The sequence below is a fragment of the Procambarus clarkii genome, chromosome 33 (genome assembly GCF_040958095.1).
Source record: "Procambarus clarkii isolate CNS0578487 chromosome 33, FALCON_Pclarkii_2.0, whole genome shotgun sequence".
Classification (NCBI taxonomy): Eukaryota; Metazoa; Arthropoda; class Malacostraca; order Decapoda; family Cambaridae; genus Procambarus; species Procambarus clarkii.
In genome coordinates, this window is record NC_091182.1 from 22004184 (window position 1) to 22024920 (window position 20737).

At 38.6% G+C, this 20737-nt stretch overlaps 1 protein-coding gene across 1 annotated transcript in view; it reads left to right on the forward strand.

Moving 5' to 3' along the window:
- Positions 1 to 1716: 1716 nt before the first annotated feature.
- The window catches only part of LOC138370742 (involucrin-like), a 34401-nt gene continuing 15380 nt past the window's right edge, over positions 1717 to 20737 (forward strand). Inside the window, exons 1-2 of the mRNA XM_069335342.1 lie at positions 1717 to 1862; positions 3807 to 3898. Coding sequence (XP_069191443.1) covers positions 1717 to 1862; positions 3807 to 3898 — 238 coding nt within the window. The remainder of the gene's footprint in view (positions 1863 to 3806; positions 3899 to 20737) is intronic.

Below are 20737 nucleotides of genomic sequence, written 5' to 3' on the forward strand. Positions count from 1 at the left end.
ACTCTCTCTCTCTCTCTCTCTCTCTCTCTCTCTCTCTCTCTCTCTCTCTCTCTCTCTCTCTCTCTCTCTCTCTCTCTCTCTCTCTCTCTCTCTCTCTCTCTCTCTCTCTCTCTCTCTCTCTCTCTCTCTCTCTCTCTCTCTCTCTCTCTCTCTCTCTCTCTCTCTCTCTCTCTCTCTCTCTCTCTCTCTCACTCCCTCTCTCTCATCCCCATGTATTCATTCTCTGGCAGTAATTAAGGAACCTACACACCTGCCCACCAGCCTACCCACACACGGGTTAACGACCTGGGTATAATAGACCATCCCACTGCCCTCAACCTACCAACAAAGCAAGCGTTATATCCGCTTCACAATGTGTCAAGTAACTCACACATAAGAGCATAACATAAGTTCACACATAAGAACGTAACTCACACAAGAGAACGGCCAAACATTGTCCGTGAATTTGCTATCATTATACGCCAGCATAGTTGAGGCAGTTGAGAGTGGTAAGGTTTGTGATGTTGTGTACCTTGACTTTATCAAAGCTTTTGAAACAGTACCACATGACAGTCTGATTAAAATTATAGAGGCTCGTGGTATTGGGGGTGCTATATCAAGTTGGATTAGTGCATGGCTGTACCAAAAGAAACACATTTAGTATAAATAGGGTTAAGTCAGGATAGGAAAATGTTGTAAGCGGAGTGCCTCAAGGCTCTGTCCTGGGACCTCTGTTAATCATAATATATATAAAATGATTTAGATTCAGGTTTGAGCAGCAATATTTGCAAATTTGCGGATGATACAAAAGTCGGGAGGGGTAATAAACACGTAAAAAGACTCACTATAACTTCAAGACGATCTAAATAGGGTTTTGAAGTAGCCAAAAGATTAGCAGATGGAGTTTAATGTTGATAAATGTAAGGTTTTGAGGTTAGGTAATGATAGAGTTACAAGATACTAGCTAGATTGATATTGCGAAGTCAGAGTTGAACAAGAACTTAAGAATAAATGTAACTACAGAAAGCCTATTGGCCCATACCTGGCAGCTCCTATTTGTAACCACCCAATCCCACTCATATACATGTCCAATCCACGTTTGAAACAATCGAGGGACCCCACGTCCAGCAAGTTACGTGGTAATTGGTTCTACAAATCAACATCCCTGTTACCGAAAAAGTATTTTTTATTATGAAAGGGATCTGGGAGTTATGAACAATAAGAATTTAAAACCAAAAAATCAATGCATAAATGTTCGTAATAAGACAAATAGGACACTGGGATTTATTAAATCGTAGCGATAGTAATAGGAAACCTGGTGTTGTTGTTCAGCTTTATCTTGCTCTGGTTAGGCCGCATTTAGATTATGCAGTTCAGTTTTGGTCGCCGTACTGTCTCTCTAAAGGATATAAATTCACTTGAACGTGTCCGGCGTAGGATGACAAATTTAATTCCCCAAAAGAGAAACATGTCATATTAAGAAAGATTAACAGAGCTTAAATTGTATTCACTGGAAAGGCGAAGAGTTAGGTCTGACATGATAGAGGTGTACAAATGGATGAATGGACATAACAAAGGGGATAATAATAGTGTATTAAAAGTATCAAAACCAAACAGAACACGAAACAATGTGTATAAATTGGATAAGTATAGATTTATCATGTCAGTCAGGCGCAGACAGTCACAGTGAGAGAGTGTGTTAGCTGGAGCTCCGATTGTAGTAATATTACTACAGCAATGGTGGAAGGATTAGTGAAGGAACTGATGAATCTAGTTGGAGCTTTGAGGACAGAGTTAGATTCGCTACGGGAGGAGAAACGACAGCTGAAACAACATCAGGAAGAAACAAAGAAGGAGACCAGTATTAAAAAGACCTCGTCTTGGCAAGTTATAAAGGACAGGGGTCTTAAGAAGACCTTGGCAAAACCGCCAACTAATATCCTAAGGACTTCTAACGCATTTGCGTGTTAGAGGACGAGTGCTGTGGCGAACCTGTAGTTCAACGAGGAGGCAAAGGCAAAGCAACGAGGAGCATTGAAGCGCAGGTCCCTCAAAGTGCTCAAAAGGAAAAGGGAAGAACGAAGCGAATTTTGGTTGTGGGAGATTCCCAGGTGAGGTATTTAGACAGCACGTTTTGCGCCAGAGATAAGGGGAACAGGTTAAGGGTCTGCTATACGAGAGCTGGAATTGGTGATATTGTTGGCAACATGAAGCCGGTCGGCCGAGCGGACAGCACACTAGACTTGTGATCCTGTGGTCCCGGGTTCGATCCCGGGCGCCGGCGAGAAACAATGGGCAGAGTTTCTTTCACCCTATGCCCCTGTTACCTAGCAGTAAAATAGGTACCTGGGTGTTAGTCAGCTGTCACGGGCTGCTTCCTGGGGGTGGAGGCCTGGTCGAGGAGCGGGCCGCGGGGACACTAAAGCCCCGAAATCATCTCAAGATAATCTCAAGATGAATGATATTATGACGGGAAATGGGAACGAACCCATTATTTGTATTAGTGCAGGGGGAAAAGATATTGGACGAGTTAGGAGTGAGGAACTAATAGAGAGATTTAAGACAGCAATAGAATTAGTTAAGAGCAGGGGTGGAATCCCGATCATATGTGGCATTCTTCCAAAAAAGGGAGTTGGAAGTAAAAGGATGTCGAGGGCACTTGGTGTCAATTGAAGGCTGGAAAGATATTATAAATCAAATGCAATATCTTTCATAGACAACTGGGAACACTTCTATGGAAGAAATGAAATGTATGCTCGGGATGGGGTGCATCTATCGAGGGCTGGGGTTGTTGTTGCGAACTCGTTGGAACCAGTGGTTAGAAGCGTGTGTTTAAACGGTTAGTAGATAGTGGTATGGGAATTGATTTGGAGGAAGGAGATAATAAAAGTAAGTGTTTGTGGGAGAAAGGAATTGGCAAAATGATCAGGGAAAGAGAAGGGCCTCAAAATAACAATTCACTTAGGGTATATTACACTAACGGTAGATGTCTAAGAAATAAAATATACGATTTAAATGCTCTTGTCTGCACAGAAAAAATAGATATTATTGCACTTACCAAAACGTGGTTGAATGTAGAAAATAGAGAACTATTAGCTGAATATCAAATATATGAATTTAAACTATTTCACACAGATAGATATATTAGACGAGGAGAGGAAGTAGCCATATATATGTTAGGGACAATTTGAAATGTAGTCTCAAAGAGGGAATCAAAACTGAGCCACACACAAAAACTATTTGGATAGAATTAAACGAAAAAGCAAATAATATTATAATAGGCGTTATATATAGGCCACCAAATTTAGACAGAATGGAAGCAAAGCATCTATGGGATGAAATATCTAGAGCATCTAGATCTAACAGTATTTATGTCATGGGTGACTTTAATTTTAGTGGAATAAACTGGTTGAACAAAACAGGGAAAAATGAAGCAGAAGATTTTTCTAGAATTAATTGGCAATTGCTTTCTTACACAACACATTAAGGAACCAACGCGGGAAAATGATATTTTAGATTTAGTGTTAACTAACAGGGAAACAAATTAAGGACATCGAAATAGAGAGTGAGCTAGGGAACAGTGATCATAAAGAAATCAGATTTAGCATAGAATGGAATAGATCTATAGGAGAAAATTCTGTGAAAGTGCCAGATTTTCGAAAAGCTGATTTCAATAGCCTAAGAAATTTTTTGGGTCAAATAGATTGGAAAGTCTTGAGTATAGGGTGTGGGCCGGTCTTGGAGCTAGACGTGAACCCAGCGACAAGTGACGTAAAAGGGGTTTTCGATGTGGATTCAAAATATAACCTATTTAAAAATATTCTAAGCAAAGCCCAGGAACGTAGTATACCATATAAATTGAGTAGATCGAATGCTAATGATCCAAAGTGGATAACAAAGGATCTGAAGAACCTTATAGGTAAAAAGAGAGCGTGGAATAAATGGATTAAGAATGGGAAAAGTTAGTTTAGAACAGGAATTCGTAGAACTGGTTAGAAATACTAAAAAAGAGATAAGTAGTGTAAAAAAAAGAGATAGAAGTGTTGTGTAGTGTAAGAGATAAGGAAAGCCAAAAGAAACTATGAAGTTTGCATAGCAGATCAAGCAAAGATAAATCCTAAAGGGTTTTTCCAGTAATACCGGAAAAAGATTAGGGAGAGGATAGGTCCATTAAAAACTGAGACAGGTCAAATAACAGATAATGATGAAGAGATGAGTAGTATTTATAATAAATATTTTATATCTGTATTTACTAAAGAGGTACTTAACAATTTGCCGTCAGCCGAACAAGTCTTTGTGGGGTGGGGACGAGGACATGTTGAATAGTTTAACAATTAACAGGGAGGATGTAATTAAACAAATAGTAAAACTCAAACCAAACAAATTCCCAGGGCCGGATGAAGTGTTTGCCAGGGTGCTTAAAGAATGCAACCTATAAAATAGACCTATCCTATGCAAAGAGGAGCTTTGGGAGCCACTGTCTACCTTATTTAATAAATCAATAGTCAGGTACAGTGCCAGAGTCATGGAAGGTTGCTAATGTGATACCAATTTTTAAGAAAGGACTTGCATCAAACTATTGGCCAATTATCCTAACGTCTATTGTGGGAAAGTTACTTGAATCCATAATTACAAATAAAATTCGTCTTCATCTTGAAAAACATTAATTAATAAAAGAGTCGCAACATGGTTTTACAAATGGCCGTTCATGTTTAACAAATTTGTTATCTTTTTATTCCAGCATAGTTGAGGCAGTTGATAGTGGTAAGGATTGTGATGTTGTGTACCTTGACTTTAGCAAAGCTTTTGATACAGTGCCACATGAAAGACCGATTAAAAAGATAGAGGCTCATGGTATTGGCGGTGATATATTAAGCTGGACTCGGGCATGGCTATACCAAAGGAAACAGAGAGTTAGTATAAATGAAGTCTAGTCAGAGTGGGAAAATGTTGTAAGTGGAGTGCCTGAAGGTTCTGTCCTGAGAACCTCTGTTGTTTATAATATATATAAATGATTTAGATTCAGGTTTGAGTAGCAACATTTGCAAATTTGCCGATGACCCGAAAATCGGTAGGGGAATTAACACGGAAGCAGACTCATTATCACTTCAAGTGGATCTAAATAGGGTTTTGAAATGGTCAAAGGATTGGCAGATGCAGTTTAATGCTGATAAATGAAAAGTTTTGAGGCTAGGTAATGATGATAGAGTTACAAGATACGAGCTAGATGGTGTTGAGATTGCGAAAGGGATCTGGGAGTTATAATTAGTAAGAATTTAAAACCAAAAGATCAATGCACGAATGTTCGCAATAAGGCAAATAGGACACTGGGATTTATTAATCGAAGCGTTAGTAACAAGACACATGATGTTGTTCTTTAGCTATATCTTGCTCTGGTTAGGCCCCATTTGGTTTATTCAGTTCAGTTTTCGTCACCGTCCTATAGAACGAATTAAAATTCACTTGAACGTGTCCAGCGTAGGATGTCAAAGTTAATTCCCCAAATTAGAAATTTTTCATGTGAAGATAGATTAACAAAGCTTAAATTGCATTCACATGAAAGGCGAAGAGTTAGGGGTGACATGATAGAGGTTTACAAGTGGATTATTTGACATAACAAAGGGGATATTAATAGGGTATTAAAAGTATCAACACAAGACAGAACACGAAAAATGGATATAAATTGGATAAGTTTAGATTTAGGAAAACTTGGATAAATGTTGGTTCGGTAACAGGGTTGTTGATTTGTGGATCAAATTACCGCGTAACGTGGTGGAAGTGAGGTCCCTCGATTGTATTTGAAGAACCTTATAGGTAAAAAGAGAGCTTGGTATAAAAGGATTAAAAATGGGGAGGCCACTTTAGAACAGGAATTCGTACAACTTGTTAGAAATGCTAAAAAAGAGATAAGGAAAGCAAAAAGAAACTATGAAGTTCGCATAGCAGGGCAAGCAAAGACAAATCCTAAAAAGTTTTTTCAGTTATATCGTACTAAGACTAGGAAAAGGATAGGTCCATTAAAAACTGAGACAGGTCAATTAACAGATAGTGATGAAGAGATGAGTAGTATTTTTAATAAATATTTTGTATCTGTATTTACTAAAGAGGAACTTAACAATATGCCTTCAGCCGAACAAGTCTATGTGGGTGGGGACGAGGACAGGTTGACGAGTTTTGCAGTTACCAGGGAGGATGTTCTTAAACAAATAGTAAAACTCAAACCAAACAAATCCCCAGGGCCGGATGAAGTGTTTGCCAGGGTGCTTAAAGAATGCAAAGAGGAGCTTTGTGGCCCACTGTCAACCATATTTAATAAATCAATAGAGTCAGGCAGAGTGCCAGAGTTTTGGAAAGTTGCTAATGTGACTCTAGTGGGAGCCCTGAGGACAGAGTTGGACTCTCTGCGGGAGGAGGTGCGTCAGCTTAAAAAACAACGAGAAGTAACGAAGGAGGAGACCAGCAGTAAAGGGACCTCGTCTTGGAGAGTTGCGAAAGACAGGGGCCTTAAGAAGACTTTGATAAAGCCGCCTTCAAACGCCATAGCAACTTCAAATCCATTTGACGTTTTGGAGGACGAGTGCTGTGGAGAGACTGTGGATCGCGCAAAAGGGAAAGCAACGAAGAGAAAGGAAGCGCAGGCCCCTCAGAAAGTAAAGGAAGTACCTAAGCAAACATTAGTTGTGGGAGATTCCCAGATAAGGTATTTGGATAGAACGTTTTGTGCTAGAGATAGGGGGAACAGGTTAAGGGTTTGCTATCCCGGAGCTGGCATTGGTGATATTATAAACAACATGAATGATATTATGGCTGGTAATGGGAACAATCCCATTATTTGCATTACATAAGAACATAAGAACAAAGGTAACTGCAGAAGGCCTATTGGCCCATACGAGGCAGCTCCTATTCTATAACCACCCAATCCCACTCATATACTTGTCCAACCCGTGCTTGAAACAATCGAGGGACCCCACCTCCACAATGTTACGCGGCAATTGGTTCCACAAATCAACAACCCTGTTACTGAACCAGTATTTACCCAAGTCTTTCCTAAATCTAAACTTATCCAATTTATATCCATTGTTTCGTGTTCTGTCCTGTGTTGATACTTTTAATACCCTATTAATATCCCCCCGGTTATGTCCATTCATCCACTTGTAAACCTCTATCATGTCACCCCTAACTCTTCGCCTTTCCAGTGAATGCAACTTAAGCTTTGTTAATCTTTCTTCATATGAAAGATTTCTAATTTGAGGAATTAACTTAGTCATCCTACGCTGGACACGTTCAAGTGAATTTATATCCATTCTATAATATGGCGACCAAAACTGAACTGCATAATCTAAATGGGGCCTAACTAGAGCAAGATATAGCTTGAGAACCACACCAGGTGTCTTGTTACTAACGCTGCGATTAATAAATCCAAGTGTCCGATTTGCCTTATTACGAACATTTATGCATTGATCCTTTTGTTTTAAATTCTTACTAATCATAACTCCCAGATCCCTTTCGCAATCCGACTTCGCAATCACAACACCATCTAGCTCGTATCTTGTAACTCTATCATCATTACCTAACCTCAGAACTTTACATTTATCAGCATTAAACTGCATCTGCCAATCCTTTGACCATTTCAAAACCCTATCTAGATCAACTTGAAGTGATAGTGAGTCCTCCTCCGAATTAATTTCCCTACCGATTTTCGTATCATCGGCAAATTTGCAAATGTTGCTACTCAAACCTGAATCTAAATCATTTATATATATTATAAACAACAGAGGTCCCAGGACAGAGCCTTGAGGCACTCCACTTACAACATTTTCCCACTCTGACTTGATTCCATTTATACTAACTCTCTGTTTCCTTTGGTATAGCCATGCCCTAATCCAGCTTAATATAGCACCCCCAATACCATGAGACTCTATTTTTTTAATCAGTCTTTCATGTGGCACTGTATCAAAAGCTTTGCTAAAGTCAAGGTATACAACATCGCAATCCTTACCACTATCAACTGCCTCAACAATGCTAGAATAAAAAGATAACAAATTTGTTAAACATGAACGGCCATTTATAAAACCATGTTGCGACTCAATTATTAATTTATGTTTTTCAAGATGAAGACGAATTTTATTTGCTATTATAGATTCGAGTAACTTTCCCACAATAGACGTTAGGCTAATTGGTCGATAGTTAGACGCAAGTGATCTATCTCCTTTCTTAAAAACTGGTAACACATTAGCAACTTTCCAAAACTCTGGCACTCTGCCTGACTCTATTGATTTATTAAATATGGTTGACAGTGGGTCACAAAGCTCCTCTTTGCATTCTTTAAGCACCCTAGCAAACACTTCATCCGGCCCTGGGGATTTGTTTGGTTTGAGTTTTACTATTTGTTTAAGAACATCCTCCCTGGTAACTGCTAAACTCGTCAACCTGTCCTCGTCCCCACCCACATAGACTTGTTCGGCTGAAGGCATATTGTTAAGTTCCTCTTTAGTAAATACAGATACAAAATATTTATTAAAAATACTACTCATCTCTTCATCACTATCTGTTATTTGACCTGTCTCAGTTTTTAATGGACCTATCCTTTCCCTAGTCTTAGTACGATATAACTGAAAAAACCCTTTAGGATTTGTCTTTGCTTGCCCTGCTATGCGAACTTCATAGTTTCTTTTTGCTTTCCTTATCTCTTTTTTAACATTTCTAACCAGTTGTACGAATTCCTGTTCTAAAGTGACCTCCCCATTTTTAATCCTTTTGTACCAAGCTCTCTTTTTACCTATAAGGTTCTTCAAATTCTTTGTTATCCACTTTGGGTCATTAGTATACGATCTATTCAATTTGTATGGTATACTACGTTCCTGTGCTTTGTTTAGAATATTCTTAAATAAGTTATATATTGAATCCACATCGAAATCCCCATTTAAGTCACCTATCGCTGGGTTCATGTCTCGCTCCAAGACCGGCCCACACCCCATACCCAAGCCTTTCCAATCAATTTGACCCAAAAAATTTCTTAGGCTATTAAAATCAGCTTTTCGAAAATCTGGCACTTTAACAGAATTTTCTCCTACTGGTCTATTCCATTCTATGCTAAATCTGATTTCTTTGTGATCACTGCTCCCTAGCTCACTCCCTATTTCGATGTCATTAATTTGCGTTTCCCTGTTAGTTAACACTAAATCTAAAATATTATTTTCCCGTGTTGGTTCCTTAATGTGTTGCGTAAGAAAGCAATCGTCAATTAATTCTAGAAAATCTTCTGCTTCACTATTCCCTGTTTTGTTCAACCAGTTTATTCCGCTAAAATTAAAGTCACCCATGACATAAATACTGTTAGATCTAGATGCTCTAGATATTTCATCCCATAGATGCTTTGCTTCCATTCTGTCTAAATTTGGTGGCCTATATATTACTCCTATTATAATATTATTAGCTTTTTCGTTTAAAAAAAAATTAGCGTGGGAGGAAATGATGTTGGTCGAGTCAGGAGTGAGGAACTGATTCAGAGGTATAAAACAGCCATAGAGTTAGTTAGGAGCAAGGGAGGAATCCCGATCATATGTGGCATTCTTCCAAGAAAGGGAGTGGGAAATGAATGGATATCGAGGGCACTTGGTGTCAATTGCCGGCTGGAAAGATATTGCAAATCAAATGCAATATCTTTCATAGACAACTGGGAACACTTCTATGGAAGAAATGAAATGTATGCTCGTGATGGGGTGCATCTATCGAGAGCTGGGGTTGTTGCTGTTGCGAACTCGCTAGAAGAAGTGGTTAGAGGTGTTTGTTTGGGTTTAAACTGTTAGTAGATAGAGGTATGGGAATTGATTTGGAGGAAGGAGGTAATAAAAGTATGTGTTTGTGGGAGAAAGGAATTGGCAAAACGATCAGGGAAAGAGAAGGTCCGCAAAATAACAATTCACTTAGGGTATATTACACAAACAGTAGAAGTCTAAGTAACAAAATTAACGAATTAAATGCTCTTGTCTGCACAGAAAAAATAGATATTATTGCACTTACCGAAACGTGGATGAATGTAGAAAATAGAGAACTATTAGCTGAATATCAAATATATGGATTTAAACTATTTCACACAGATAGATATATTAGACGAGGAGGTGGAGTAGCCATATATGTTAGGGACAATTTGAAATGTAGTCTCAAAGAGGGAATCAAAACAGAGCCACACACAGAAACTATTTGGATTGAATTAAACGAAAAAGCTAATAATATTATAATAGGAGTAATATATAGGCCACCAAATTTAGACAGAATGGAAGCAAAGCATCTATGGGATGAAATATCTAGAGCATCTAGATCTAACAGTATTTATGTCATGGGTGACTTTAATTTTAGCGGAATAAACTGGTTGAACAAAACAGGGAATAGTGAAGCAGAAGATTTTCTAGAATTAATTGACGATTGCTTTCTTACGCAACACATTAAGGAACCAACACGGGAAAATAATATTTTAGATTTAGTGTTAACTAACAGGGAAACGCAAATTAATGACATCGAAATAGGGAGTGAGCTAGGGAGCAGTGATCACAAAGAAATCAGATTTAGCATAGAATGGAATAGACCAGTAGGAGAAAATTCTGTTAAAGTGCCAGATTTTCGAAAAGCTGATTTTAATAGCCTAAGAAATTTTTTGGGTCAAATTGATTGGAAAGGCTTGGGTATGGGGTGTGGGCCGGTCTTGGAGCGAGACATGAACCCAGCGATAGGTGACTTAAATGGGGATTTCGATGTGGATTCAATATATAACTCATTTAAGAATATTCTAAACAAAGCACAGGAACGTAGTATACCATACAAATTGAATAGATCGTATACTAATGACCCAAAGTGGATAACAAAGAATTTGAAGAACCTTATAGGTAAAAAGAGAGCTTGGTACAAAAGGATTAAAAATGGGGAGGTCACTTTAGAACAGGAATTCGTACAACTTGTTAGAAATGTTAAAAAAGAGATAAGGAAAGCAAAAAGAAACTATGAAGTTCGCATAGCAGGGCAAGCAAAGACAAATCCTAAAGGGTTTTTTCAGTTATATCGTACTAAGACTAGGGAAAGGATAGGTCCATTAAAAACTGAGACAGGTCAAATAACAGATAGTGATGAAGAGATGAGTAGTATTTTTAATAAATATTTTGTATCTGTATTTACTAAAGAGGAACTTAACAATATGCCTTCAGCCGAACAAGTCTATGTGGGTGGGGACGAGGACAGGTTGACGAGTTTAGCAGTTACCAGGGAGGATGTTCTTAAACAAATAGTAAAACTCAAACCAAACAAATCCCCAGGGCCGGATGAAGTGTTTGCTAGGGTGCTTAAAGAATGCAAAGAGGAGCTTTGTGACCCACTGTCAACCATATTTAATAAATCAATAGAGTCAGGCAGAGTGCCAGAGTTTTGGAAAGTTGCTAATGTGATACCAGTTTTTAAGAAAGGAGATAGATCACTTGCGTCTAACTATCGACCAATTAGCCTAACGTCTATTGTGGGAAAGTTACTCGAATCTATAATAGCAAATAAAATTCGTCTTCATCTTGAAAAACATAAATTAATAATTGAGTCGCAACATGGTTTTATAAATGGCCGTTCATGTTTAACAAATTTATTATCTTTTTATTCTAGCATTGTTGAGGCAGTTGATAGTGGTAAGGATTGCGATGTTGTATACCTTGACTTTAGCAAAGCTTTTGATACAGTGCCACATGAAAGACTGATTAAAAAAATAGAGTCTCATGGTATTGGGGGTGCTGTATTAAGCTGGATTAGGGCATGGCTATACCAAAGGAAACAGAGAGTTAGTATAAATGGAATCAAGTCAGAGTGGGAAAATGTTGTAAGTGGAGTGCCTCAAGGCTCTGTCCTGGGACCTCTGTTGTTTATAATATATATAAATGATTTAGATTCAGGTTTGAGTAGCAACATTTGCAAATTTGCCGATGATACGAAAATCGGTAGGGAAATTAATTCGGAGGAGGACTCACTATCACTTCAAGTTGATCTAGATAGGGTTTTGAAATGGTCAAAGGATTGGCAGATGCAGTTTAATGCTGATAAATGTAAAGTTCTGAGGTTAGGTAATGATGATAGAGTTACAAGATACGAGCTAGATGGTGTTGTGATTGCGAAGTCGGATTGCGAAAGGGATCTGGGAGTTATGATTAGTAAGAATTTAAAACAAAAGGATCAATGCATAAATGTTCGTAATAAGGCAAATCGGACACTTGGATTTATTAATCGCAGCGTTAGTAACAAGACACCTGGTGTGGTTCTCAAGCTATATCTTGCTCTAGTTAGGCCCCATTTAGATTATGCAGTTCAGTTTTGGTCGCCATATTATAGAATGGATATAAATTCACTTGAACGTGTCCAGCGTAGGATGACTAAGTTAATTCCCCAAATTAGAAATCTTTCATATGAAGAAAGATTAACAAAGCTTAAGTTGCATTCACTGGAAAGGCGAAGAGTTAGGGGTGACATGATAGAGGTTTACAAGTGGATGAATGGACATAACCAGGGGGATATTAATAGGGTATTAAAAGTATCAACACAGGACAGAACACGAAACAATGGATATAAATTGGATAAGTTTAGATTTAGGAAAGACTTGGGTAAATACTGGTTCAGTAACAGGGTTGTTGATTTGTGGAACCAATTGCCGCGTAACATTGTGGAGGTGGGGTCCCTCGATTGTTTCAAGCACGGGTTGGACAAGTATATGAGTGGGATTGGGTGGTTATAGAATAGGAGCTGCCTCGTATGGGCCAATAGGCCTTCTGCAGTTACCTTTGTTCTTATGTTCTTATGTTCTTATGTGATACCAGTTTTTAAGAAAGGAGATAGATCACTTGCATCTAACTATCGACCAATTAGCCTAACGTCTATTGTGGGAAAGTTACTCGAATCTATAATAGCAAATAAAATTCGTCTTCATCTTGAAAAACATAAATTAATAATTGAGTCGCAACATGGTTTTATAAATGGCCGTTCATGTTTAACAAATTTCTTATCTTTTTATTCTAGCATAGTTGAGGCAGTTGATAGTGGTAAGGATTGTGATGTTGTGTACCTTGACTTTAGCAAAGCTTTTGATACAGTGCCACATGAAAGACTGAATAAAAAAATGTGTGATTAACTTGGATTAGGGCATGGCTATTCCAAAGGAAACAGAGAGTTAGTATAAATGGGGTTAAGTCAGAGTGGGATAATGTTGTTAGTGGAGTACCTCAGGGCTCTGTCCTGGGACCTCTGTTGTTTATAATATATATAAATGATTTAGATTCAGGTTTGAGTAGCAACATTTGCAAATTTGCCGATGATACGAAAATCGGTAGGGAAATTAATTCGGAGGAGGACTCACTATCACTTCAAGTTGATCTAGATAGGGTTTTGAAATGGTCAAAGGATTGGCAAATGCGGTTTAATGCTGATAAATGTAAAGTTCTGAGGCTAGGTAATGATGATAGAGTTACAAGATACGAGCTAGATGGTGTTGAGATTGCGAAGTCGGATTGCGAAAGGGATCTGGGAGTTATGATTAGTAAAAATTTAAAACAAAAGGATCAATGCATAAATGTTCGTAATAAGGCAAATCGGACACTTGGATTTATTAATCGCAGCGTTAGTAACAAGACACCTGGTGTGGTTCTCAAGCTATATCTTGCTCTAGTTAGGCCCCATTTAGATTATGCAGTTCAGTTTTGGTCGCCATATTATAGAATGGATATAAATTCACTTGAACGTGTCCAGCGTAGGATGACTAAGTTAATTCCCCAAATTAGAAATCTTTCATATGAAGAAAGATTAACAAAGCTTAAGTTGCATTCACTGGAAAGGCGAAGAGTTAGGGGTGACATGATAGAGGTTTACTAGTGGGTGAATGGACATAACAAAGGGGATATTAATAGGGTATTAAAAGTATCAACACAAGACAGAACACGAAACAATGGGTATAAATTGGATAAGTTTAGATTTAGGAAAGACTTGGGTAAATACTGGTTCAGTAACAGGGTTGTTGATTTGTGGAACCAATTGCCGCGTAACATTGTGTAGGTGGGGTCCCTCGATTGTTTCACGCGCGGGTTGGACATGTATATGAGTGGGATTGGGTGGTTATAAATAGGAGCTGCCTCATATGGGCCAACAGGCCTTCTGCAGTTAACATAAGAGGAAGAACATAAGAACAAAGGCAACTGCAGAAGGTCTATTGGCCCATACGAGGCAGCTCTTATCTATAACCACCCAATCCCACTCATATACATGTCCAACCCGCGCTTGAAACAATCGAGGGATCCCACCTCCACCACGTTACGCGGTAATTGGTTCCACAAATCAACAACCCTGTTACCGAAGCAGTATTTACCCAAGTCTTTCTTAAATCTAAATTTATCCCATTTATACCTATTGTTTCGTGTTCTGTATTGTGTTGATACTTTTAATACCCTATTAATATCCCCTTTGTTGTGTCCATTCATCCACTTGTAAACCTCTATCATGTCACCCCTAACTCTTCGCCTTTCCAGTGAATGCAACTTAAGCTTTGTTAATCTTTCTTCATATGGCATGTTTCTCTTTTGGGGAATTAAATTTGTCATCCTACGTCGGACACGTTCAAGTGAATTTATATCCTTTCGGGAGATAGTACGGCGACCAAAACTGAACTGCATAATCTAAATGCGGCCTAACCAGAGCTAGATATAGCTGAAGAACCACACCAGGTGTCTTGTTACTAATGCTTCGATTAATAAATCCCAGTGTACTATTTGCCTTATTACGAACATTCATGCATTTATCCTTTTGTTTTAAATTCTTACTAATCATAACTCCCAGATCCCTTTCGCCATCCGACTTCGCAATTTCAACACATAAGAACATAAGAACATAAGAACAAAGGTAACTGCAGAAGGCCTATTGGCCCATACGAGGCAGCTCCTATTCTATAACCACCCAATCCCACTCATATACTTGTCCAACCCGTGCTTGAAACAATCGAGGGACCCCACCTCCACAATGTTACGCGGCAATTGGTTCCACAAATCAACAACCCTGTTACTGAACCAGTATTTACCCAAGTCTTTCCTAAATCTAAACTTATCCAATTTATATCCATTGTTTCGTGTTCTGTCCTGTGTTGATACTTTTAATACCCTATTAATATCCCCCCGGTTATGTCCATTCATCCACTTGTAAACCTCTATCATGTCACCCCTAACTCTTCGCCTTTCCAGTGAATGCAACTTAAGCTTTGTTAATCTTTCTTCATATGAAAGATTTCTAATTTGGGGAATTAACTTAGTCATCCTACGCTGGACACGTTCAAGTGAATTTATATCCATTCTATAATATGGCGACCAAAACTGAACTGCATAATCTAAATGGGGCCTAACTAGAGCAAGATATAGCTTGAGAACCACACCAGGTGTCTTGTTACTAACGCTGCGATTAATAAATCCAAGTGTCCGATTTGCCTTATTACGAACATTTATGCATTGATCCTTTTGTTTTAAATTCTTACTAATCATAACTCCCAGATCCCTTTCGCAATCCGACTTCGCAATCACAACACCATCTAGCTCGTATCTTGTAACTCTATCATCATTACCTAACCTCAGAACTTTACATTTATCAGCATTAAACTGCATCTGCCAATCCTTTGACCATTTCAAAACCCTATCTAGATCAACTTGAAGTGATAGTGAGTCCTCCTCCGAATTAATTTCCCTACCGATTTTCGTATCATCGGCAAATTTGCAAATGTTGCTACTCAAACCTGAATCTAAATCATTTATATATATTATAAACAACAGAGGTCCCAGGACAGAGCCTTGAGGCACTCCACTTACAACATTTTCCCACTCTGACTTGATTCCATTTATACTAACTCTCTGTTTCCTTTGGTATAGCCATGCCCTAATCCAGCTTAATATAGCACCCCCAATACCATGAGACTCTATTTTTTTAATCAGTCTTTCATGTGGCACTGTATCAAAAGCTTTGCTAAAGTCAAGGTATACAACATCGCAATCCTTACCACTATCAACTGCCTCAACAATGCTAGAATAAAAAGATAACAAATTTGTTAAACATGAACGGCCATTTATAAAACCATGTTGCGACTCAATTATTAATTTATGTTTTTCAAGATGAAGACGAATTTTATTTGCTATTATAGATTCGAGTAACTTTCCCACAATAGACGTTAGGCTAATTGGTCGATAGTTAGACGCAAGTGATCTATCTCCTTTCTTAAAAACTGGTATCACATTAGCAACTTTCCAAAACTCTGGCACTCTGCCTGACTCTATTGATTTATTAAATATGGTTGACAGTGGGTCACAAAGCTCCTCTTTGCATTCTTTAAGCACCCTAGCAAACACTTCATCCGGCCCTGGGCATTTGTTTGGTTTGAGTTTTACTATTTGTTTAAGAACATCCTCCCTGGTAACTGCTAAACTCGTCAACCTGTCCTCGTCCCCACCCACATAGACTTGTTCGGCTGAAGGCATATTGTTAAGTTCCTCTTTAGTAAATACAGATACAAAATATTTATTAAAAATACTACTCATCTCTTCATCACTATCTGTTATTTGACCTGTCTCAGTTTTTAATGGACCTATCCTTTCCCTAGTCTTAGTACGATATAACTGAAAAAACCCTTTAGGATTTGTCTTTGCTTGCCCTGCTATGCGAACTTCATAGTTTCTTTTTGCTTTCCTTATCTCTTTTTTAACATTTCTAACCAGTTGTACGAATTCCTGTTCTAAAGTGACCTCCCCATTTTTAATCCTTTTGTACCAAGCTCTCTTTTTACCTATAAGGTTCTTCAAATTCTTTGTTATCCACTTTGGGTCATTAGTATACGATCTATTCAATTTGTATGGTATACTACGTTCCTGTGCTTTGTTTAGAATATTCTTAAATAAGTTATATATTGAATCCACATCGAAATCCCCATTTAAGTCTCCTATCGCTGGGTTCATGTCTCGCTCCAAGACCGGCCCACACCCCATACCCAAGCCTTTCCAATCAATTTGACCCAAAAAATTTCTTAGGCTATTAAAATCAGCTTTTCGAAAATCTGGCACTTTAACAGAATTTTCTCCTACTGGTCTATTCCATTCTATGCTAAATCTGATTTCTTTGTGATCACTGCTCCCTAGCTCACTCCCTATTTCGATGTCATTAATTTGCGTTTCCCTGTTAGTTAACACTAAATCTAAAATATTATTTTCCCGTGTTGGTTCCTTAATGTGTTGCGTAAGAAAGCAATCGTCAATTAATTCTAGAAAATCTTCTGCTTCACTATTCCCTGTTTTGTTCAACCAGTTTATTCCGCTAAAATTAAAGTCACCCATGACATAAATACTGTTAGATCTAGATGCTCTAGATATTTCATCCCATAGATGCTTTGCTTCCATTCTGTCTAAATTTGGTGGCCTATATATTACTCCTATTATAATATTATTAGCTTTTTCGTTTAATTCAATCCAAATAGTTTCTGTGTGTGGCTCTGTTTTGATTCCCTCTTTGAGACTACATTTCAAATTGTCCCTAACATATATGGCTACTCCACCTCCTCGTCTAATATATCTATCTGTGTGAAATAGTTTAAATCCATATATTTGATATTCAGCTAATAGTTCTCTATTTTCTACATTCATCCACGTTTCGGTAAGTGCAATAATATCTATTTTTTCTGTGCAGACAAGAGCATTTAATTCGTTAATTTTATTTCTTAGACTTCTACTGTTAGTGTAATATACCCTAAGTGAATTGTTATTTTGCGGACCTTCTCTTTCCCTGATCGTTTTGACAATTCCTTTCTCCCACACACACATACTTTTATTACCTCCTTCCTCCAAATCAATTCCCATACCTCTATCTACTAACAGTTTAAACCCAAACAAACACCTCTAACCACTTCTTCTAGCGAGTTCGCAACAGCAACAACCCCAGCTCTCGATAGATGCACCCCATCACGAGCATACATTTCATTTCTTCCATAGAAATGTTCCCAGTTGTCTATGAAAGATATTGCATTTGATTTGCAATATCTTTCCAGCCGGCAATTGACACCAAGTGCCCTCGATATCCATTCATTTCCCACTCCCTTTCTTGGAAGAATGCCACATATGATCGGGATTCCTCCCTTGCTCCTAACTAACTCTATGGCTGTTTTATACCTCTGAATCAGTTCCTCACTCCTGACTCGACCAACATCATTTCCTCCCACGCTAATGCAAATAATGGGATTGTTCCCATTACCAGCCATAATATCATTCATGTTGTTTATAATATCACCAATGCCAGCTCCGGGATAGCAAACCCTTAACCTGTACCCCCTATCTCTAGCACAAAACGTTCTATCCAAATACCTTATCTGGGAATCTCCCACAACTAATGTTTGCTTAGGTACTTCCTTTACTTTCTGAGGGGCCTGCGCTTCCTTTCTCTTCGTTGCTTTCCCTTTTGCGCGATCCACAGTCTCTCCACAGCACTCGTCCTCCAAAACGTCAAATGAATTTGAAGTTGCTATGGCGTTTGAAGGTGGCTTTATCAAAGTCTTCTTAAGGCCCCTGTCTTTCGCAACTCTCCAAGACGAGGTCCCTTTACTGCTGGTCTCCTCCTTCGTTACTTCTCGTTGTTTTTTAAGCTGACGCACCTCCTCCCGCAGAGAGTCCAACTCTGTCCTCAGGGCTCCCACTAGAGTCACCAGGTCCTTCACTACAACTTCCATATTGCTATCTAGCTTGTATCTTGTAACTCTATCATCATTACCTAGCCTCAGAACTTTACATTTATTAGGATTAAACTGCATCTGTCAATCCTTTGACCATTTCAAAACCCTATTTAGATCAACTTGAAGAGATAGTGAGTCTTCTTCCGTATTAATTTCCCTACCCATTTTTGTATCATCGGCAAATTTGCAAATGTTGCTACTCAAACCTGAATCTAAATCATTTTATATATTATAAACAACAGAGGGCCCAGGACAGAGCCTTGAGGCACTCCACTTACAACATTTTCCCACTCAGACTTGACTCCATTTATACTCTCTGTTTCCTTTGGTATAGCCATGCCCTAATCCAGCTTAATATAGCACCCCCAATACCATGAGCCTCTATCTTTTTAATCAGTCTTTCATGTGGCACTGTATCAAAAGCTTTGCTAAAGTCAAGGTACACAACATCCCAATCCTTACTACTATCAATTGTTACCTTGTTTTTATGTTCTTAACGCCATCCAGCTCATATCTTGTAACTCTATCATCATTGCCTAGCCTCAAAACTTTACATTTATCAGCATTAAACTGCATCTACCAATCTTTTGCCAATTTCAAAACCCTATTTATCACTTGAAGCGATAGTGAGTCTTCTTCCGTGTTAATTTTCCTACCGATTTTTGTATCATCGGCAAATTTGCAAATGTTGCTACTCAAGCCTGAATCTAAATCATTTATATATATTATAAACAACAGAGGTCCCAGGACAGAGCCATGAGGCACTCCACTTACAACATTATCCCACTCTGACTTAACCCCATTTATAATAACTCTCTGTTTCCTTTGGAATAGCCATGGGAACCATGGCTTCTTCAACACAACAACATATAAATAGGAGCTGCCTCATATGGGCCAATAGGCCTTCTGCAGTCACGTTTATTCCCATGTTCTTATGTTCTTATATGATCACTGTGGCACTTACTATCACATGATCACTGGCACTTGCTTAGACATGATAACTGTTGCACTTCCTCTCACATTATCACTGTGGCACTTTCTCACCCATGAATACTTTGGTACGTCATCCCACATGATCACTGTTGCACTTTTGTCACATGATCACTGTGGAACTTCCTCACCCTCCTCACACATGATGACTGTGTGAGGAGGTGCCAGTGCCTTCCTTACACATGATCTCAGTAGCACTTCCTCCCTCATGATGAGTGAGGCATTACCTCAGACATAAACATTGTGGCACTTTCTTACACATGATCACTGCGGCACTTCCTCTCCATGAACAATGTGGCACTACCTCACACACACAAATATTGTGACAATTTTTCACATATGAACATTGTGGCACTTCCTCACACATAAACATTGTGACACTTCCTCACACATGATCACTGTACCATTTACTCACATACAATCACCGTGTTACTTCGTCCCACATGATCACTGGTGCACTTCCTTACCCATGAACATTGTCATTTCCTTACCCATGAATATTTTTGCACTTCTTCACACATGATCACTGTGGCACTTCCTCACACATGGTCACTGTGGCACTTCCTCACGCATGAACATTCTAGTACTTCTTAACCTATGAACACTGTGACACACATGAACATCCATGTAAAAGCAATGTAAAGGATTTGGGTGTGCTCATGTCGGGAGATCTTACCTTTAAAGAACACAATAAAGTAGCCGTCACAAGTACAAGAATAAGGACAAGTTGGATAACAAGAACCTTTCTCACTAGAGATGCTATGCCGATGATGATATTTTTCAAGACGTTAGTGCTCTCTAGAGTGAAATACTGCTACACAATGACAGCCTCTTTCAAAGCTGGAAAAATTGCTGACCTGGAGAGTGTGGAGAGATCTTTTGCTGCTAGAATCCACCCAGTAAAACATCTAAACTATTGGGACCGACTAAGAAGACAAAATCTCTATTCTCTTGTGCGCAGGCGGGAGAGATACGTAATAATTTACACATGGAAGATATTAGAAAGGGCTGGTC